The sequence below is a fragment of the Mastigoproctus giganteus genome, chromosome 8, assembly GCF_048544385.1.
Source record: "Mastigoproctus giganteus isolate SK-2022 chromosome 8, ASM4854438v1, whole genome shotgun sequence".
Classification (NCBI taxonomy): domain Eukaryota; kingdom Metazoa; phylum Arthropoda; class Arachnida; order Uropygi; family Thelyphonidae; genus Mastigoproctus; species Mastigoproctus giganteus.
Window position 1 is genome coordinate 91,266,549 of NC_143582.1, and position 24,099 is coordinate 91,290,647.

The 24,099-nt window shown below is 37.7% G+C and overlaps 1 protein-coding gene across 4 annotated transcripts in view; it reads left to right on the forward strand.

The window, feature by feature from the left end:
* LOC150081714 (protein strawberry notch homolog 1-like) overlaps positions 1–24,099 on the forward strand; it is a 374,252-nt gene that overhangs the window by 344,084 nt on the left and 6,069 nt on the right. For all 4 annotated transcript variants that reach the window (XM_090378820.1, XM_090378821.1, XM_090378819.1 and 1 more), the window contains exons 26-27: positions 3,839–4,000; positions 18,096–18,172. In XM_090378820.1, the coding sequence (XP_090234946.1) occupies positions 3,839–4,000; positions 18,096–18,172 (239 nt within the window). The remainder of the gene's footprint in view (positions 1–3,838; positions 4,001–18,095; positions 18,173–24,099) is intronic.

Genomic DNA, 24,099 nt, shown 5'->3' on the forward strand with positions numbered 1-24,099 from the left:
TAAGGGCCTGCTTACTTACTTTGCTGGCTCCTTTAATATAACTGGATAGATTCCATCCACCCCGGGTTCTTGGATAGTTTTATCCATGTTCAGATAGGTTTGAAATTCTATTCAGTGGGACCAGGTGATGATGTTACCAGCAGCAAATTGTAAATGGGTAACATTCAAAGAAGTAATCTTGGAAGTTTTCAGTCTTTTAAACCAACTAAGAGATATTGTTTAAAGCTTAAACCTAAATGGATGTTGGATGATCTGATGAGATTTGTGGCAAAGAATAAAAATAAATGGGATACAGAAACTTAGCCATAAACTAGTCTGCAATCCAGTCACAAAAGGAATGAAACAAAGTAAGGCAGATTATGAGAAGTCTCTGGCAAAGAATGCAAAGGAAATTAAAAAATATTTCTGTATTTATATAAACTCTAGAAAGAAAGGGATAAGCCACAAAGGTCCACTAGATAAGATTGATATTAGCATTAGTAGAGGCGTACAATGCAAGAAAGCAAGCTTATGCAGCATCAGCCAAGCAAAAAAAAAAAAAAAAAATCTCCCATTTCATCCCTCCATTCATTCAAAATGCCTGTCCAGCTCAGCCTTAAATTTATTTAGGCTATTAGCTGCCACAACAAAAGATGGAAGGAAGTCTGTTCCACCAATTAACTACTGCCTAAAGGCAAATTTCTGCACATCTATTCTACAAATATCTTTCCTCAATTGAAACTGTGCCCCCTCAGGTTCTTAGTCTGAGCAAGACGAAGAATCCCATCAGCATTCAGCTTGCTCAACCCATTCAAGGCCTTATACACTTCAATCAGATCACCTCGCAAGTGCCTACTCTCCAGTCGCTGCAATTTGCAGAACTTAAGACTTTCTTGGTAAGAAAGGCTTAAGTTCACCAATCTTGTTGCCCTTCTTTGTACTCATTCTAGCAACTCTACATCCTTCCTAAAATGAGGCCTCCAGACCTGTACACAGTACTTTAGGTGTGGCCTGACCATTGCCTTGTATAACGGGATAATCACCTCCCTGTCCCTGCTAGCAAAATTCCTATATATCATTGACAAGACTCAGTGACCTGCCCTGTCACCCCATCTGCACTACTCAGCGAACTTTGTATTTGGCTGCACAATTACCCCTAGATCTTTTTCACTTTCCACTTCCCTGAGTGTAGTACCACCCAGTTGGTACGTTTCTCTTCGGTTATTTCTATCCATATGCAGTACTTTGCATTTATCATGTTAAACTCCAATTGCCACTTCTCAGCCCATTTTCCCAACTTACCTAGATCCAGTCGGAGTAGCATACTGTCATTACTCGTCATTACCTCGTTAACAACCCTGCCAACCTTTGTATCATCTACATACTTGGACATTAAACCTGATATACCTTCATCAATATTAGCATTGATAAATATGCAAAACAACAATGGGCCCAACATCGAACCTTGGGGAACTCCACTAATAACATTTGTCCACAAAGAGCAGGGTCCATTGATTACCACTCTCTGTTGTCTCCCACTCAACCATCCCTTTATCCACTGGAGCAGCTTACCCTTGATGCCATACCTCTCCAGTTTGTATAGCAGTTTTCCATGTGCAACAGTATCATACCTCTCCAATTTGTATAGCAGTCTTCCATGTGCAACAGTATCAAAAGCTTTCCTGAAATCCAAGTATATGATATCAAAATTATTTTTGGCATTCAGTTCCTTTGTGACCACATCATAGTAACCAATCAAATTGGTCAGACAAGATCTCCCTTTGACAAACCCATGCTGTTGTGTCTTAACTATTACTGCAGTCTTGTCTAGATGATCCTGAAATGCTTCTTTAACCAGTGATTCCATTATTTTCCCCAGAACACAAGTTAAACTAAGGTCTGTATTTACTTGTCATCTTTTGAACCTCCTTTGTGAATTGGTGATACATTTGCACACCACCAGTCCATGAGGACCTCTCCTGAGTCCAAGGAAGCTCTCATAATTATGGCTAAGGGTTTGCTTACTTCCTTTGCTGCCTTCTTTAATATAACTGGATAGATCCCATCCACTCCAGGTGCCTTCCTTATGTTTAACTTCAACAATTTCTCCTCCACTTTGCTCTCAGTTATTACAGTATCACTTAGCTCCCTATTAGCGTTTGATACTTCTGGCACTCCCTTCATTGAATAACTCCTACTGTATGAATGCAGATGCAAAATACTCATTCAGTTTATCAAGCTACCTGAGCATGATCATCAATAGTCAATCCATCTATGTTAAGTGGTCCAATCTGATTCATCCCTTTCCTTCTAGAGTTTACATAAGTAAAGAACTCCTTGCTGTTTTTCTTTGCATCCTTTGCCAAAGATTTCTCATAATCTGCCTTTGCCTGCCTAACCTCCTTTGTGACTTGATTACAGAGGAGGCTAGTTTATACCTGCCATAGGCTTCTGTGTTGCCTGCTACTTTATATGCATCCCATACATTCTTCTTCTCTGCCACTCATTAATTCATTTGACATCTGTTTAGGCCTAAACCTTAAACAGTATTTCTTAGTTGGAATGAAAAGGTGTGAAATGAAACTTAATTTCCAAAATTAAGTCCCTGAAGGCTTCCCATTTAGAATTCACTGTTGGTAACATCATCAGTTGATCTCACTGTACGGAATTTAAAAACTATCTGAGTCCTCTACTCCCTCCAGGGTTCAGTTTTGGACCCATTGTTGTTTTCAATATTTATAAATGATACTGATTACAGCATATCGGGCTTAATGTCTAGGTTTTCAGATGGCACCTCTATAGCCAGGTGGGCAGGAGGCGTGGCACACGCTTCTTGATTAGACCGGGGTTTGAGCCTGTGACCACCAAATACGGAGGATGCGGAAAGGTCGGGGATGACCACCGCATATCCCCGGAGGCTCCTCCGTAGCCAGGTGGGCAGAAGCAGCAGTGCGTAGCACATGCTTCTTGATTAGACTGGGGTTCGAGCTCGTGACCACCAAATACGGAGGATGCGGAAAGGTCAGGGAATGACCAACACACATCCCTGGAGCAATATGGCCTTAGTTGATAATGCTCCTAAAAACCAAATAACAAACAAACAACAAATAGACACAAACAGACACTAGATAACAGATTGGTTAATGAAAGAAATCAGTTATGCTACTGCAGTAAGACCTAGAATTAGGCAGGTGGGCTGAGAAGAGGTGATTGAAGTTTAGCATTGACAAATGCAAGGTGCTGTATGTGAGTAGCAGTAATCCAAGAATAACATATCGTACGGTACCACACGTAGGTAGTGGAGAACAAAAAAGACCTGGGGGTAATTGTGCAGTCACACATGTTCTCTGAGTAGTGCAGATGGGCTGCTAGGACAGTTATGCAATTTTGTCAATGATGTACAAAAATTTTGGCAGCAGGGATAAGGATATGATTATCCTATTATATAAGGTGATGGTAGCCTGATCTTCAGTACAGTGCAAGTCTAGAAGATTCATTTTAGCAAGAATGCAGATATATTTGAGCAGGTTACAAAAGTTAGTGGATTGCACCAGAAAGTGTGTTGACTGAAGGGGGAGACTATGTTTGAAAATAAATAGTTTCACAACTTTCCAGCATTCCTTTTATGAAAGCTAGAAACTTTTCAACCTCCCCTAGTACATCATAAGAATGATGTATTTAAACATTCTTCTTATTTTAAAAATTATTGTTACATCATAAGAATGATGTAATTATAAATTTATGAAATTTTCAACTTTGTTTATATTACTGTACAAGTTGGGAATTTTTACTGTTCTGTTGCAGTGTATTTCATATAATTTGCAGCAGATCATATAATAATATTTAATTTGTTTTTCAGACTCGTACTAACAAGAGAAGAGTTATCTTGGTAGTTTCTGATACAACACGAAGAGAAAGGGATAGAAGTAACAAAGATAGATTTTACAGAGTGTACCATCCTAATACAGGACTGCAGGCAAAACCTGAAACTTTGAAAATGTTAAAATCTAAGTATGAGAAGGTAAATTTTCTTCATCGTTAAATTTTTACCAGTTTCTTTATTCAATGAATAAAATTTTTAAAAATCTGTTGCACCAAATGAATTTCATGTCATGCTATTCCTCCAAGTTGCTACTGTTACTAGTTCTCTGAATAGCCACTGCATGATACCAGTCATAGCTTTGTGAATTTTAGATTTGTACTGTAAAAGGTTTTTGTATTATTGTTTAACATGTAAAAAAGGCCAGTGCAAAAAATAGAAAGACTAGTTCAGAAATACTATTAAACAAGAACTATTTCCTACTTATGGACAAATAGTAAATAGTTCTTGTTATATGGTTATGAGAATAGAATAACTGCCAGAAACAAATGTTCTCTTGAGCTGAATGCCTGCATGTGCAAATAATGTACAATGGGCGAGTCAGGCTAGTTTGTTGATTTAATTTCTGGAATATTGGAGCAGCCAGCAGCCACACAATTAGTTAAATTGTGAAACACTGTCATAGGTTACAGAAGAAAGATGTGTACATTTGGATATAGCTATGTTACCAAAAGTATTGGAATGCTGTCAAATGCCACACATAATTTGTGTGAAATACTTCACACAAATTATGTACTATGTAAATATTGTAGCAGGCTATGCAGTATCACATATGTAAATGAAACTGCATAAAATAATGACATTTAAATGCCATGTGAAAATAAGCTCAACAAATTTGAATACAAGTAGGTGGACAAGGAAGAAAACCATAGAGTAGCACTTAATGTACAATGTATATTAGAACTTTCAAAGCACCATAATGCAAGTGTAAGGCAGTTAGCCATGCCAAAATTGAACATCAGCAAGAAGACTATAATTTTATGGAGAGATATTAAAATAGTTGGTAGTGTTCTCCAGAACTATCAGGTTTGCCCAAGAATTAACCACAAGGGCAAGGACCATATAGAGTCATTTGTCAGTGTGTGTGTTACTGTATGTAAAGCATTTCTTCATCATAGATCCCACAAGCAGGAACACAAGAACTGTTTGTTTACTGGAGGAGTAGAAAATAATGACGAATCTTAATATATGCAGTTTTCATAAGATGGAATAACTTGAATTTAGGTCAACCATAGAACACAGCTAAACCAGTTGCTGATGCACAGCACTTGTAGTGGTTTTGAGCCTGCTTTTTCTGATATGGTGTATGAACAATGATTGTTTCTGGTGTTTCCAATGACTACTACATCTGAAAGGTTTTTGATGCCTTTCCGACATGATAGTCGTCCTCTTCATCAACAGGCGCCTCCGTAGCCAGGTGGGAAGGAGCAGCAGTGCGTAGCACACGCTTCTTGATTAGACTGGGGTTCGAGCCCGTGACCACCAAATACGGAGAATGCGGAAAGATCAGGGAATGACCACCGCATATCCCTGGAGCAATATGGCCTTAGTTGCTAATGCTCCTAAAAACCAAATAACAACAATAACAACAACTCTTCATCAACAGTAATTGCATGTGTACAGCTTTGACAGACAAGTACACCATATTTCTCTATACAGGGCGATTCACTACCAATGCGACAAACTTGCAGGAGGTGTAGGGGACACAAAGACGAATCGGAATCACATAGCATTGCAGGGTCCGAAATGCCTTCGTCATGCGGTAGAGGACGTTGAACGGGAGGTCGCGTGAACAGCGATCCCGCTGGAAGTCAGCATTTGCAAACCGTTTCTGTTGAAGAAACCTAGTAGCAAAAGTCCTCTGGAGTGGATAATCCGCAGGCTCCAATGATTGGACGCGTTGCAGATGGTATGAACTCATTTGGTTTGTTGACAGTATCCTCCATACAGTGGATTGGGAAATACCCAATCGTTGGCCTATCGCTCGAGTACTCGTACTCGGATTGCCTTCTGCAAGACGTAGGACATTCTCCTCATTATCTCGCGTCCTTGTCGTTCGCTCTCGATTCATGGTACCTCTCGTGGAACAAGAGGTAATTCATGGTGCCTTCCGTGCACACGTGCAAAAATCGTATGAGGAGGAGCATGCCTGTGCGGGAAACATTCCTGGTACAAGCGCAGAGCGGCGCGCCCGTTACAGTCCGCAGCTCCATATGCGAGGTGCATGTCGGCCAGTTCAACGTTTGAATACTTGTCCATCTTACTGCCTCGGGAACCGGTTCGCAAATGCTGACTTCCAGCGGGATTGCTGTTTATGCGACCTCCCGTTCAACGTCCTCTACCGCATGACGAAGGCATTTCAGACCCTGCAATGCTATGTGATTCCGATTCGTCTTTGTGCCCCCTACACCTCCTGCAAGTTTGCCGCACTGGTAGTGAATCACCCTGTATAGATATAAAATCCATTTTTTCAGGTTGTTATCAGTGGACGTTTCGAGTTGAGAAAAAAAAAATGTTCTGTTTAGTCTATACTAAGTGTAAGATGAAAAACCAAATCATTTTATTGATTTTTTAAATCGATAATTTATTTTTATTTCTTTTTCCTTTAACGTTGAATCTGTACAAATGTTTTTTCAGGTTTAGTATAAGTAAGATAATTTTCTGAATTTGTTCACACAGTTTATGTGCCATTGAAAGAGGATAAGTATTTTTTTATTTATTTATTTTATTCTATTGGTGTTTTGTGACTGTACTAGCAAGATCTCAATTACTGAAGAAGCAGGAGAGAAAACATCTTTGAAATGCATGCTTGTTAGTTTCTATCGGTAATAAATAGATTCAAACTTTACAAAAGTGAAGTGCTTTTATTTCTCTCATTTAAACTAAACTTTTCTTCTCAGACCCCAACACAGTCCCAAACAGAAAACAGTGACACCAATACTGATGTTACCACTAAAATAAATAACAAAAAAGTTCCAGAGTGAAAGAAATATCAGTAAATACACCACACTTTCTTATAATTCATTCCACTAGCGAAAAAGATCCAGCTGCCAATTCACTATGATTATATAGTGGTAACAGGTTTTTCTCCCTGTTTTCTACAAAGACATGGAGAAATTGTGAGATATAATATCAGTTTTAGACAACATGACCAGCAGCCTAAATTCACTCAGTTTATTAACAACACTGCTAGCATTCCATATGAATAGGTTAAATTTTTTACCCTTACACATCCATTATAACTACATGCAGTTGATATCTCTTCTCTGCACATTATATTGAGATCTCACAAATATTCTCAAGAGGGTGTGAGTAGAACTTTAATATGGGTCTAGTTAATTTTCCAAAGGATGTCCTATCCCCTCCCTAGTTAGCAGTTCCCATTAACCCTTGATATCTCCTCGATAACTGCAGCAAAGACTCTTGCACTTCTTCTGTTCAAATGAACACCATTCCTCGATTTTTTTTTTTATGAAAACCACAAACACGAAAGGTATTAGACCCTATAATACTTAGTACTGTGCGTGGGTTGAGTGTTTACAAGATGAAAGAAGATATTTGTTGACATTAGACTTGAACTTCTGTAGATTGTAATTTTCAGGGAATAGTAATGGAGGCATGCGATGCAAGAAAGCAAGTGTATGAGCTTATGTAACATCAGGGGAAAAAAAAAAAAAAAAACATTTCACACATCCATTCCCTTTAAAAGTTTTTCCAGTTCCTCCTTGAATTTATTTAAGTATCAGCTTCCATAACAACAGATGGAAGTTTGTTCCAGCAATTAACCGCCTGCTAGCTAAAGGCAAATTTCCACACATCTATTCTACAACCGTCTTTTGCTTAATTTGAATTTATGTCCCCTCAGGTTCATAATCTGAGCAAGCGGAAGAATCCCATCAGAATTCAGCATGCTCTACCCATTCAAGGCCTTATCATCACAGGTGCCCAGTCTCCTGACTGCAATTTGCAGAACTTAAGTCTTTCGTGGTAACAGCAAACCTTTGTTTCCTTTCTCTGTACTCATTCCAGTAGCTCTACATCATTTCCTAAAATGAGGCCTCCAGATCTGTATGCAGTACTCAAGGTGTGGTCTGACCATTGCCTTATACAAGGGGATAATCACCTCCTTTTCCCTACTAGCTAAATTCCTGTATATCATTGACAATACCTCATGACCTGCTCTGGCAACCTGTCTGCTTTGCTCAGAAAACTTCATATCTGACTGCACAATTACTCCCACGTCTTTTTCGTTTTCTACCCATATGCAGTACTTTGCATTTGTCAATTTTAAACTTCAGTTGCCACTTCTGGGATATTAAGGGTTAATGGATTAATGGGAACTGCTAACTAGGGAGGGAATAGGACATCCTTTGGAAAACTCACAGCCACCCGGTGGTTCCTCAGCCCATCTGCCCAAATTTTCTAGATCCTGTTGCAGTAGCACGCTGCCATTACTAACCCTGCCAACCGTTGTATCGTCTGTAAACTTCGACATTAAGCCTAATATACCTTCATTAATATCATTGATAAATATACAAGACAACAGTGGGCCCAACACCGAACCCTGGGGAACTCCACTAATAACATTAGTCCAAGAAGAGCAGCATCCATTGATTACCACTCTTTTTCTTCCACCACTCAACCACCCTTTTATCCATTGTATCAACTTGCCCTTAATACCATACTGCTCCTATTTGTACAATAGTCTTCTATGCACAACGGTGTCAAAAGCTTTCCTGAAATCAAAGTATATGATATCAAAATTATTTTTTGCGTCCATTTCCTTTGTAACCACGTCATAGTATCCAATCACATTTGTCAGGCAAGGCTTTCCCTTAACAGAACCATGCTGTGTCCAAATTATTACTGCAGTCTTCTCTAGATGATCCTGCAATGCATCTTTAACCAGTGACTCCATTATTTTCCCCAGAACAGAAGTTAAACTAACTGGCCTGTAATTACTCATGTGACCCTTAGATCCATCTCCCTTTGTGAATTGGAGATAAATTTGCACATCTCCAGTTCGTGGGGACTTCCCCTGAGTCCAAGGATGCTCTCATAATTATGGCTAAGGGTTTACTTGCTTCCTTTGCCACCTCCTTTAAGATAACTGCAAAGATCCCATCCACTCCAAGTGCCTTTCTTATATTTAACTTCAACAATTTCTCCTCCACTTTGCTGTCAGTTATCACAAAATCATTAAGCTCCCTGTTAGAGTTTAATAAGCTTATATCCTCCACTTCGTACAGAATCCTTCATGTGTGAATGAAAAAGATGCAAAATACTCATTCAGTTTGTCAGCTATCTGCACAGGATCATCAATAGTCAAACCATCGATATCAATTAGAGACCAGCCTGATTCATCCCCTTCCTTTTAGAATTTATATAATAAAGGGAGTCCTGCTGTTTTTTTTTTTTTTTTCCCCTTCCTTTGCCAAAGATTTCTCGTAATCTGCCTTTGCTTGACTAACCTCCTTTGTGACTTTATTACAGACTAGCTTATATCTACCATATTCATCCATGTCTCCTGATAATTTATGTGTCCCATACATTTTTCTTCTCTGCCACGAGTCTCATTAGTTCATCTGACATCCATTTAAACCTAAACCTTGAACAGTATTTCTTAGTTGGTATGAAAATCCTTGAATGCTTCCCATTTAGAATTTGCTGTTGTTAACATCATCAGTTGGTCCTACTGTATAGAATTTAAAACTGTCTGAGATCACTGTAGTCACTTTTACGAAAGCAAAAACCCTTCCATTTACCCATGATGGTAGTAATGTCTTTCAGTAAATCCCACATCAGTACACTGTATCACTGCCACCCAGTGGTTCCTTTATCTTCAAATTCTTAATGCACGAATAATCGCTGCTGATAACCAAAAGTATTACTTACTCCGGTTGCCTCTCAAACATGCTACTGTAGTAAACAATCATCCAATAAATCCACAAAAGTCTTGCTAATGTGTGAGTGACCAACCCAAAAGTCCCAGTTAATATCTGGGAAGATAAAATCCCCCATTATAAGACATTCTGATTTACTGGCCACTCTATTTCTCTGTACAATTGTTCGTTGTACTCATCAGAGTCATTAGGCCTATAACACACTCCTACTCTCATTTTTGCTTTACCAGTGACTAAGCACTGGTAAAGCAGTGACTTGTTTGGTGTTTAGTCACGTGTGTTTGAACATGGCACCGTCCATCTATGCAAACTGGATGCACTTGGTTAGATTTTGTTTTTCTTAACTAACAGCATAACCCCTCCTCCCTTTTTATCCTGTCTATCCTTTCTGTACACGATGTAATCCCCATATTCCAATTCTGCACTACTTATGTCTGTGTGACACCACGTCTCTGACGTTGCAACAAGATCAATATTTGATGTCGTGACCAGCACTTGAAATTCATCAAATTTATTTACTGTATTCCTAGCATTGGTGTATATGCAAATATACATGCACCTGTTCTTACCGTTAGTTACCCTAATGTGTGAATGACCAACCCAAAAGTCCCAGTTAATATCTGGGAAGTTAAAATCCCCCATTATAAGACATTCTGATTTACTGGCCACTCTATTTCTAAGACATTCTGATTTATCTGGCCACTCAATATCACACATGTATTTACTTGTTCCATGATGACTTCCACTAGCCCCTGAAATTCAGCACTTTGATTTCCAAACTGCTGTTCAGTGTAATAGAAGCAGTGCAAGAATCACTTTCACTTCTGCCTGTGATTAATGTTAATATTTTAGTCTGTGATTCCCCTCAAGCTAGCTAGTAGTTTCCTGACCCACCTAACACTGCCTTGATAAAATCAGCAAACATTCTTGCACCCCTTCTAGTTAAGTGTATCCCCTCTCTGTAGAAGCAGTCTCTGCTGTTAACAAGCACAGACCACACGTAGAAAAATTCTATGCCATGAGCCTTGCACAATCTCTCCAGGGCCGAACTGATTGACAAGGTAGTTATCATGTACTCCCTCCTATCGTGTCTGGGCAGAATTTCAGACACTCGATTTTAACCCTAACTAACTTTTTTTAATGTCTTATTTGTTTAGTAACTCTGCACTTCTTCTATTCTGTTAATGTCATTAGTGCTTACATATCCAACAATATCACCCATGTGTCCTTCAAAGATGATATCTGCTCTACAATGTCATCAACTTTTGCTTTTGGCAGACATAACCTGGTGTTATTCCACCTATCCTTTTTACACAATGTATTACCCGTCTCCCTGAGAATAGACTCACTGACAATAACTAACTCCTGTGGGACCAGTGCATTCTGCTTTTGAGATTGCCACTGTGTTGTCTGATGCACAAGAGTGAGCTCTGGCATTGAGAGTTCAATAGGTCCCCCATTTTAATATCTTCAAGAGCATCTACCCAACTCTTCAAAATCTCATTAGAGCCCATCATTGAGCTGGTGCCTAATTTCTTGACACCCTCTGCACCTAGCACACAAAGACATCCTCCTTGGCTAGATAATGTCCTCTTCCAGAGAGTTCCACAAACATGTCACATTTTGCAAATTTTTTTAGGCATGCGCATCTACAACGCATCACTAAAATGTTTTAGTGATGCGTTGTAGAATCACCCCCCTCGGTTCTCCCTCGAATCACAGCACTCTTGCTACTTTGTGTCTGTTGCTTTACTGCTCTAGTCTGGTGCATCATGTTGAAATTAACAATGAAAATTAATAAGATTAATAAATTTAATTAATTATCAATACTACACTATCTAATAGATTCCTAAATGCAGTGATACATATTACACTATCTAGTTTTACGTTAGAGTTACCTATTTACCACAATTAAAAATTTGAATTCACTACCACTCACCCTATACAAAAACTATCTAAATTAAAAATAAAAATAGTGATCGTAACTCTAACTATAAAGCTACTTATAAAGTACAATATAATATGGCAATTAAGTAAAGAAAATTGTAAAACACTTATGCTTTTTTGGAGCTTGCAATTCACAACTGTAAACTGCAAGGGCTGTCAGCACCCTCTCTTTCCATATAAATACATATGAAGAAAGGTTGTTCCAGAGAATGGAAGTTGAATGAATAAACGAGGAAGAAGAAAAATTGGTTCTATGAGTTTGAAGTTGGACAATAAAAGGATATTGACTTGTTGCAGCACATTTGGATTTCTTTGGAATGGAGCGAGCGGGAATAATAGAAGCCAATTCAAAAAAACATGCCCATGGAAGTATCTATAGAAAAAGCATGCAGCAGAAACAGAATATCTATGAGGAGAGTGAAGAGACTGTTAGAGTGATGATGCATCAATAAACCTAACTGCCCTCTTTTGAATGGAATTTAGAAGCCTGAGAGAGGTTTTGGGTACTGTTCCCCAGATGTGGGAACAATATTCCATGTAGAGTAGTTTGCGATTTGTACAGTGTGAACAGCTATTTGGAAGAAAAGTAACGCCGAGAGTTAGAGAAAACCCAGTTTTTTAGATGCAGAGGAAGCAATATTTGTAATGTGCTTATGCCAAGGGACATTTGGAGTGAGGGTAATCCCCACCAGAGATATATGATCTTGCTTAGAAATCAGTGTCATTGAAGATGAGCATAGATAAATTTGCTTTGCCAATAAGGGCGAGCCAAGCTAAGAAAAACTTCTTCCTATATGCCTAGCAGAGTCCCTGAAGTCGGAAGTTAATTGACTAGGCTCTCATCATAAGATCCCTCCTATTGCATCGGGACAAAATTTGAAGACATGAACATTTTGACCTGACTTGCAACTTTTTTGCAGATTAAATATACACTTGTGAACCACATCCTTCTTTCTTTTATCCTTTAAATTATCAATACCTGTATTTAATTATATTCCCATTAGCCCTTCCTTGCAATCTGACAGCTATTTGTAACATACAGGCAGGTGTAATCTGGTTTTGTTTTATCTGGGTGTGGTTTTTTTTTTTTTTGCGTAAAATTACCTCATGATCCAGAGCATTCTTGACTTAGCACATTATTGAACACTTAAGTATTGATGAGTCCTTGGTTTAATGCTTTTTAAGGTATTTACTCATGTTGACAGAGACTCAGTTTTAGCCATTGATACATCAAGTGTTATCTTAAGTTTGCTGAATTACCTACATCTGGCACATGAAAATTCATCACTATCATTTACAGTCAAGAATTCTAAAAAGGAGAGCTCAGGTAGCCAACAGGCCACAGTAAAAATAAACCAGCAGGCTATCATCATGCACTGTCTTCTGCTTTCCACTATTCCCTTATTAGCATTCTTATTTCCTGGCCATAACTATATTTCTAACTAGGATTAATCATTTACCTAGGTAATTTTAGTTAGTTAAATAAAGCTTTGCACATTATATTATTATTAGTAACCCTAGAGTAACATTCCAGCTGTGCAGTACTACACTCCCGGTAGTGGAGAATGAAAAAGACCCGGTAATTAGTCAGATATGAAGTTTTCTGAGCAGTGCAAAGGCTGCCAGAGCAGGTCATGGGGTCTTGTCAAAGATATACAGAAATTTTGCTAGCAGGTATAAGGAGCCACTGCCTTATACAAAGGGATTATCCCTTTGTATAAGGCAGTGGTCGGGCCACACCTTGAGTACTGCGTACAGATCTGGGGGCCCTCATTTTAGGAAGAATGTATGGTTGCTAGAATGAGTACATAGAAGAGCAACAAGATTGGTGAGGGGAATAGAGGCGTGCTCAAGAAAGGCTTAATCTCTGCAAATTGCAGCTTCTGGAGACTAGGCACCTGCGAAGTGATATGATTGAGGTGTATAAATCCTCGAATGGTTTGAGCAAGCTCAGTGCTGATGGGGATTCTTCCTCTTGCTCAGATTATGAACTTGAGGGGCCATAAATTCAAATTGAAGAGAGACATTTGTAGAATAGATGTGCAGAAATTTTTAGCCAGTGGGTGGTTGATTGCTGGAACAAACTTTCATCTGTTGCTGTAAAAGTTGATAGCTTAAATAAATTCAAGTAAAAACTAGACAAACTTTTGGAGCAAATGGATGTGTGAAATGGGAAGTTTCTTTGGTGTTTTTTTTTTTTTTCTGATGCCGCATAGGCTTGCTTTCTTACATCATATGTCTCTGCTAATGTTAATATCTTACTTGCAGAAATTCTGGTAGTAATGGTAGTATGCTTAATATGTTATTTATGTAATTAGCTTAAAACAGAAATAAGCTTATCTAGGCCTCTTAAATCTATTTCTTTACTACAATTTATAGCATTAGTTAATTATATAAAAAAATAAAAACACCATCTTAAGACTTAAGAAAATTTACCAAAATTACAGAAATATTGATTGTATATATATTAAGCTATAACTATTTAAATATTTCAATAAATACAAAAAAAGGGTTGACCAAATGATTAGTGTACGGTTTCTTTACTACAATTTACAATATAAAATGAATAATAAATCTCAGTTTTTGCAGAAAATCTCCAAATTTCACCACCTCACAACATTAGGACTCGACCAAATTAAAAATATTTAAAAAAACAGTTAAATGTAAACACAGACATTTTTTTTGTTCCATAATGTTTTGTACACTGATGAGCCAAAACATTATGACCAGCGAGTCATTGTGCAAATCGAAGCAACTGCAGGTGAACTACGGTGTGTGCTTGGGTCGGGACACGGTATAAAAAAGAGCAGGATACTGAACTCCGTTAATTAATGTGTTACTCTGGTTCTTCAGATGGGAAAGGCAGCAGACTTAAGCGAGTGTGGCAAAGGCCAAATGTAATGTCCAGAAGACTGGGCCAGAGCATATCTGAAATGGCACTGCTGGCAGGTTGCTCACGGTCATCTGTGGTTAGTGCCTACCAAAAGTGGTCCGAGGAGGGGGTGAACCCACGAACTGTCAGGGAGGTGTTGGACGAATATGGATCATCAACGCTCGAGGTGAGCGAAGGCTTTTCCGGATGATACATGGCAGCAGAAGGGCGACTGTGGCACAACTTGCTGGTAATTGAAAAATGCTGGTGACAGGAGTAATGTCACAACACACAGTACATCAAACCCCTCTGAAAATGGGGTTGCGTAGCTGCAGGCCGCTCCGAGTGCCCATGCTAACCACGGTTCACCAGCAACAGTGCCTACAGTGGTCACACAAGAATCGAAACTGGACCTTGAGTGGTTGGAAGAAGATCCATCTGGTCCGATGAATCACATTTGCTGTTGCACCATGTGGATGGTTAGGTATGTGTGCTTTGTTTACCTGGGGAAGTGACGGCACCTGGATGCATTGTGGGATGAAAACAAGCCGGTGGTGGTGTCATGCTTTGGGCATTGTTCTGCTGGGATATCCTGGGTCCAATCGTCCATGTGCTGGGCACTCTGATGTCTACCATCTACCTAAACATCATTGCTCACCAGGTACACCCTTTCATGCCAGTGGTCTTCCCCTCTGACAGTGCCATCTTTCAGCAGGATAATGCCACGCCGCCTGGATTGTTCAAGACGTTCTCGGAACATGAGATAGACTTTCAGGTATTGCCCTGGCCTCCAAATTCCCCAGACATCTCTCCCATGAGCATCTGTGGTTTGTGTTAGAACAGAAACTCCGATCTGCAGCTTCTCAACCATGCACCTTACAGGAGTTAAAGGATCTGCTGGTTACGTGTTGGTAGCAGATACCACAGGACACATTTAGAAACCTTGTAGCATCCATGCCTCACTGGGTACAAGCTGTTTTGGCTCATCGATGTATATTATGAACAATATATAGAGGGAGAATCATAAAATTTCAGAAATTTTATTTAAACAAATGCATATACAGAATTTACAGTCCTTTTTTTGTCATAGCTGCTAACACTTCTGTTCCAACAGAAAATAGTCATTCCTTTTAGGAGTTTAATTTGCAAAAGAAAAAAAGTTAAAAATCACATGCTCACTATGCTTGGTATAATATTTAGAAATTGCCACACAATAAGCTGAAGAATTGTCATAGTAATTTTCAGTTTTTCCTTTCTGTAGAAAGTCTCTTCCTTTTGATTGTATCTCTTGAGCACTTCATGATTTCTAAATGACACTTAGCCTCTAGATATAAATTAATAATGAATCTTGTATTATAGACATAATTCAAAATATTTTATAAAACAAGTTTTTACCTTTAGTCCTGTCAGAACAAATTTTTACTTACTTGGAGGAAAGGAAGCCTTCATTCAGAGAACTGACATTTATGTGGCTTACAAAGATAACACCATGTTTCATCTCCTGTAACAATTATTTTTATAAATCTTAGATCACGATTATAAATTTCAGTTTGAAAATTCAAACTGAAAGTTGTAATCTTGTTTGATGTTTAAAATATCTATTATAAATATATATATATATATATAATCTATCCTATATATATATATATATATATATATATAACTTTGCATCCATCTTTAAAGCACTTATACCATTCAAATGGCCTACCTCTTTATAAACCTTTTTATTGTATGCTACAAGAATCATCTTTTCAGTGGATTTCCTAAAATTTTACTGATTTCATAATATCTATAAAATTTTGATTTTTAACAAAAAGCAAAATTTTATAGATCTTTGTACAAGTTACAACTTTTTAAAAAAATTACAGCATGAAATTTCCTTTTTCAACATCTGAAAATAAACCTTTACATGTGTACAAGAAAATACTATATACTGTAAAAAAAAAAATTCTAGACATTCTATGGTGCAAAATAAAATATTTTCTTATACAATGTTCATATATTTTTAATGAATTCTGCCCTAGAAGTGTTTTATTCTGTACTGTTATACTCTTTGGCTGCAATTGTCATGTATGTACAGTGGCTTATGTGACCAGCATTTCCACAATCAGTAAGCTTTAAAGACCAATGGGGAAAGCAGGCAGGATTAGGTTCTACACAGGTGATATCTGATTTCATGATGGTACTAAAAATAGTCTAATAAAAAATAATTTTTACCATAAATGAACAAAGCATGAATAATGAGATTTTAATACAAATGTGGTTTCATGTTTATATGCCAAGATTTTTTAATTTGTGCTTTCTTTACGATGTGTGGTTCAATCAAGTGTCCTTTAAAAAAAAAAAAATTATTGCTCTTGCCTCTAGTAAATCACGTAAGTAGATATAAGGGGGGGGAAATGTCAGACTTTGGGTAGTTTGGGAACAGGCCCCACTGCAACTGGGGACTGGAGAAACTATGCCACTACATCTCAATAAATCTATTTCTAGTGGTGGTGCAGAGAGAGAGAGAGAGAGAGAGAGAGAGAGAGAGAGAGAGAGAGCAGCTTTGTTTATGCTCTACCCTGTCAGTGATATACTTGTCAGTACCATATATACCAGGATCACCAATTAATTTTCTATGCAGTCCATATTAGAAAGAAATGTAACTCATAATGGTCTAACTTCCTTTTATTGCAAACATGAAGAAAGGTGCATTCACATTGAATAAAGGAATTTACAAAAATTGCAAAACCAAAATAATTACTTATACAGATTTCTGACTTGGTTCAGCTCATTCACAAGAAAAATCTTTGGCAGTCTGTGTGCTATCTGCTATTGCTGACCTTTAATTATACAGTCCTGTGCATGGACATGTTACCACCTCTCTGTACTGTAGATTTCCTGTTTCTGATAGCATTTATATTTTTCCAGGGCATATTTTGGATTTGGTTTTGCAGCACTTTGAAGGTTACTATGTCTGTTGTGCATTAATTTCAATTAATGTTAATTACACCCTTTATTATATCCTCTGAACAGTCAATAAGTGCAGAAATTGAATATGTGTATGATTCCATTACCTTGTCATCTTTTTTTTTTTTTTTTTTTTTTTGTCGACCTTATAGTTTTTATGTTGTATAAATAGAAAATGAAATTTACTGTGCTATTTTCATGTTGTTTTTCCCTGATCCTCTATTTTCTGTAGGACTCTAATCTTGCTAGGCCTGGTTTTACCAAACACTACATCTTAAAGAATATGGTTGGCAGGGATTCCTGCTACTTTTAGAATATTTAAAATTAATTATCTGGGCTTATTATATGTGTCTGTATTAACTGAATATATTATTCATATTAACATTATTAGCATAACAAGATTAAGTTGGTAAAGAAATACAGTGAAAAAAAAATAAATGCATCAAAATTATTTGTTTTTGTCTGTAAAGGCTGCCATATTGCAGATAACCAAAATATATTTAAATAATGTAGTGTAGCTACTGAATATTGAATAGAGGTTTTCCTCACTTTTATATTATAGGTTTCAGTTGAAGATGCAGAACCACATTGGAAAATGCATTATGAAGCTTCTGGAAAAATGTGTAATCACATATACCGGTAATTGATAAATATTTTTTTAGAGTAATTTAAAAGTAAAACAATTTTTGAAAATAAAAAATTTTGTCATATTTAATTTGGTTTCTTATCTGGGGGAAAAAAGACTTAAGATGTCAAATAATAATATATATATATATATATATATATATATATACAACTAAAGACTGAAACTGGTTATTGTCAAAATTAACTGCCTATTATTGGTATTATCCAGTGTGAGGATCAAGTTCAAAATAAAACATTCAGAGAACACATTTCAAATATTTGCTGTATAATCTTGACATTGACCAAAAGGGATTGGCTGGCTAAAATTGAATAGAACTTCTTTAAATAACATAATATTTTGTGTAATGCTGAACAAAACTGGTTAAAAAAATTTTATAGTGTCAATAAATAAAAAAAAAAAACGTTATGCCTAAAAGTATCATTTTACTTTATAATCCATAAGGTTGCAAATAATGTGCAATTTTTTATGAAAAAAACAAAATGGCTCTAATTATTATTCCTAGATAAATTAGATATTTTTAAGTTCCTAAAAACCCTTGGAACTTTTAATAATTTCATGGAATTTAACACTATTTTTGTCCCCAGCAATTGGCAAAGGATTTTGTACTGCTTTTTGAGATATTTAAAATTAATCATCAGGGATTGCTGAAAATGCAAATAATAATGCTAAAGAGATGCTAACTACAACACACAAATTAAAATTACATAACGAAAAATTAATAAAATAAAATGCTAGAAGTTAACAAGCAAGAGATAGCACTCAGCCTGGGAAGCACAACAGCATGGATCCTGCAGTATATGATGAAACTGCCCCATAACTCCCACTCTACTGTACTACCCTATTAGGAAAACACAGAACAGATATCCAGTAAAGAGAAAAAAAAAAAGGTGTAGGAGACGTGATCACTACATTGCAAATGCAATGGCCTGCCAAATCAGCAGAATTCTGTATTAGCAATAAAGGATCAGTAGAAAATGTCTTAAATATGGTTAACCCAATAACCGTATTTAAGACAACTGAATTTAAAAAAAAAAAATTAAATTTGTGTGTCAATTGAAACCATTCTACAAGTATATGTGGTATGACATGTCATCCTACAATACAACTGCAGTATGGGCAGGAAAGAAATTTTGTTTCATTTCATAATAATCTCCCACTTCATCCACCTCCCATATTGAGTGATTAGTCCTAATGTGGATGACATATCTTTTATCTGTACTACATTTGTGTTCTTGAGCCAATTTGCATGTTATACAGGGTAAAACCCAGAATAACTCACAGGAGGATCCCTGCTCCTTCCACTGAGAATGGTTAACCGCTGCCTTGAAGTGAGGAGGCCTTAAAGAATTGCTTCAGTCACAGATGAGAATCGAAGCCCAGACCACCTCCGACAAATGGCAGGCAGAGATGAATTGTGCTAATTAGTCTGCCATAGAGGATAATGATTTTTTATTTTGTTACATCACTTATTGATTAATGTGAAGAATGGCTGGTTTATGATGTTAACATTAGCCGGATTTCAGTCTTTAGCCATAGCATATACAACAGCAAATGGTATGGGATATTTCTTATTATAATAAATTATCAGAAGTTTAAAAAAAAAAAAAAAAAAAAAAAGTTAATATACCCAGCATTACATTTAAGGATGTTAAAATTTTTTCTCTTAAATTAATTGAATTTTTTTTCTCTTTCTGTGAATAATAGTGAAAAGTAAATATGGTTATCTCCTTATCAATTAATTAGTATGGTTATACTTTATAGAACACTTAATAAAACTCTACAGTGTTATGCTCTTTAAACTTAGCCATCCAGTTTAACTATAACTTTAAATATTTATTACTCTTCTTACTATATACTTCCCTCATGAAATCCACTGGACTATCCAGTTGAACCTTAAATAAATTCAAAGGACAACTGGATAGTTACCTATATAAGGAGGAAAGCACTTTTTCCTTCTTCCTTATACCCTATAATTGCATATGATGGCATATACCCTATAATTTTAAGTGAGTGCATTGAACCCTTGAGGCTAATTATGAGAGCATCACTGACTCTTTGAACATATCCTATCAGGAGGCCAGAAAACGAATCGAACCAGTAAATAATGCCAAGCCCTCATAAGTGCCCAGATAGCTTCTAGGAAGAGTACCATCAGGACCCAGACTGCTATGGGAGTAAATGATTCCACCAAGGGAATCATTTACTCCCATTGCGCGCTATTTATTAAGTTCACAAAAGCCCACCCAGAAATCTCAGTCAGCTGCCACTCCTATATCTGTACCTCCTAATGCTCCAGCACTTCCAAAACAAGGTGCTAAAGAAACTCCAAAGAAATTGGAACAGCCACCTATAATTCAAGAAACAATGGATATGGAAGATAAGGAGGTACAGGATGAGTCTGTCCTGGAACTCTTTGCAGAAGAAGAAGAAGAAGAAGAAATGGATACGGGCCAATGTTCAGTCTTCCCTAAGAAAGAGAAATCCAAGACTGAGAAAACAAAGCCCTCAGCCCTTCAGAAGCCACCAGACAGACCCAGTAAATCTAAATAATGGGTACATTTAAATTTCTACAGTGGAATTGTTGTGGATGCCATAAAAATAGTGATGACATCAAGGCTCTCCTGACTAAGCATGAGCCAACTTGCTTTTGCTTACAAGAGACTTATTTTAAGGCAAATAACGATCCTTTCTTGTATAACTGTTTAGTTATCCAGAGCTGGGGATGGACCCGCCCACAGAGGAGTCACCATCCTTGTGGGTAACCACACCGCTTTCCAAGCTATGCCACTTACCACCAACCTAGAGGCTGTAGCAGTTCCTCTTAACAGTTTGTTCCATCTATTTGCCACCTGGGAACGACATCCCCCAGGCAGACCTTCATGACTCATTAAGCAACTGTCACCCCCTTTTCTATTATGTGGGCATTTTACAAAAGTATACACTGATGGATCAAAGTCTGAAAGTGGAGTCGGGGCTGCAGCTGTCTTTCCCTTTAACACCATCTCTGTTTCCTTGCCCACTGAATGCAGCAGTTACACAGCAGAATTATGGGCCATCAACCTTGCCTTAGAAAATATCCTCCATCTGTCCATCCAAAAAACTGTGATATATACAGACTCACAGAGCGCACTTATAGCCTTGCAAAATTCCTCCTCGCCAACACATCCTGTAATAGCAATAATAAAATCTCGGCTGATGCATATCCAAGAGCAACAGCAAGTAGTCATCTTTTGTTGGATCCCAGGCCACATGGGGATATCAGGTAATGAAAAAGCGGATTATGCAGCAAAACAATCATCCAACATAACATCTACAAATTACTACGTTCCATACATTGACTACAGATCCTATATAAGACATGTATGTAAGGAACAGTGGACACTTCTATGGCAAGCTCAACCGCAGAACAAGCTCCTGCAAATAAAATCTGAACCACAGTTATGGACTTCCAGTTTCCGTGCAAGCAGAAGGGAAGAAGTGCTCCTGTCCAGAGCGCGAATTGGTCACAGTCACCTCACCCATCTTTATCTACTCACAGGAGACGATCCTCCTAAGTGTACGCACTGTAACGCTTTTCTCACAATCAAACACATTCTCATTGATTGTACACTATACACTGACGTCCGAATATCCTCTTTCAGTATTATACGAAATCTTCAAGAACCTTTAACACTTCGTCATATTATAGACAATGATGCAAATCTTCAAGAATTTTTCTGCTTCCTCAAAGAGATACAACTATATGATCGCATCTGATATGATTCTATAATCACAATGTCTGAACTCCATACCTTTGATAGGCGCAATATGGCCCTAGTAGCCCTTGCGCCAGAAATACCAATACCAATACCAATCTATTATGTGGGATCAATGGACATAATACTCTATAGGGTAGTTCATCAATAAAAGAGGTCAGATTATTGAGCAATTGCTTGAAAATAATGATCTGGCCTTCTAAATGTACCTTTTCCACATTGCTACCCATACCTTTACTGCCATTGATCTTTCCATCTGCTCAGCTTCCCTCCTGCCTGTGTGTACATGGGACACTGAAGAAAACCTTTATGCCAGTGATCACTTCCTCATGTTATCCACCATTTATAATGAGAGACAAAGCCACCAGCAGTCTAGGATACCACAGTGGAAGATCGATCACGCAGACTGGGATGCCTTTAGACATTTGGCCACGTTTAATACCACTGCAGTCAGGTAGGAGCCAGTTGACGAGGCAATAAAACACACATCACAGAAAGTATTGTACAAGCAGCGGTAGTTGCAATCCCAAGGACATCGACAAGATTTCCACACTTTCCAAAACCATGGTGGAATGAAGAATGCACAGCAGCTAGGAAGGCTCAAAACAAAGTGTGGGGAATATTCCGTCGGTACCCCACCAGCGATAATGTAATAGCCTTCAAACATGTCCATGCCAAAGCACATTACATCAGACGTCAGAGCCAAAGGGAATCTTGGATCCAATATGCATCTTTCCTCACACTGTTTACCAATCCCAAATCCATCTGGGACAAAGTATGGAAAATGAAGGGCAAATACACATCACACCCTTCATCAATCCTTGAACATAATGGATGTACAAGTGTAGGCCTAACTGCAATCGCAAACCTTCTTGGGGAGACATTTGCTGAAGTGTCTTCAGAAACATACCCCTCAGAGTTCCTGGCGCTCAAACAAAGATCAAAAAAACAGCAACTCAAACTGTCTTCAAATGGCAGTGAAGAATACAATCAGCCTTTTACACAATGGGAGCTGAAAGCAGTGCTCTTCCTATCCAAAGCAAGTGCCGTTGGGCCAGATAACATCCATTATGAGATGACTAAACATCTTCCCTCAGAATCCATGGATCTTTTGCTCTGTCTCTCTAATATAATCTATGCTGAAGAATACTTTCCAGACTCATGACATACAGCAACCTTCATTGCCTTTCCGAAACCGGGGAAGGATCCAAAAATACCAAAAAATTACCGTCCTATTGCTCTGACCAGCTGCTTGTGCAAAATTCTGGAAAGAATAGTCAACGTTCGTCTTTTGTGGTATTTAGAAGATAATAATCTTCTTTCCAGGACACAGTATGGCTTCCGAAGGAACAGATCACTTGACCATTTAATCTGACTGGAAACATCTATACGTGATACTTTCCTGAAACGTGAGCACCAGGTGTCAGTTTTCTTTGACATGGAAAAAGCGTATGACACGGCTTGGAGATATGGAATCTTAAAAGACATACAGTAGACTCGATTTACTGGTATCGTATTAACCAGGACACTTCGACTCCAAATAAAAAAAAAACAACCAGAGATCATAAAATTCAAGTAATAACTAGAATAGGTATAAACAGATGTGATTATTATCTTACAACCACTGCTGTCTTCACACCCGCACCTAAAAAAAAAGAGAGAGAGAGACCAAGTGTTTAGTTTGTTTTAGTGCGTTGCATCGATTGTTCAAATTATTCAACTGATTAAAGAAGTAATGCGGGACCATCTGTGCAGGAATGCAATTATACTGCAGTCACATCATAAATTTGTTAAGAGGCAGTCTTGTCTAACTAATCTGATAGGTTACTGTGATGTAGTGACCAAAGAAGTGGATTCCAAAAACAATTTTGATATCTTATACTTGGATTTCAGGAAGGTTTTTGATACTGTTGCACGCAAGACTGCTGTACAAACAGGAGCAATGTGGCATTAAGGGTAAGTTACTGCTGTGGATAAGGATCATTAAGTAGAAGAAGACAGAGTGGTTATCACTGCTCTTCGTGGACCCATCAAGCTTCTCATCTTCTAGGATTCAGTGCTGGTCCCATTGTTGTTTTCAATATTTATTAATGATATTGATGAAGGTATATTAGGCTTAATGTCTAAGTTTGCAGGTGATACATAGGTTGGCAAGATGGTTAATG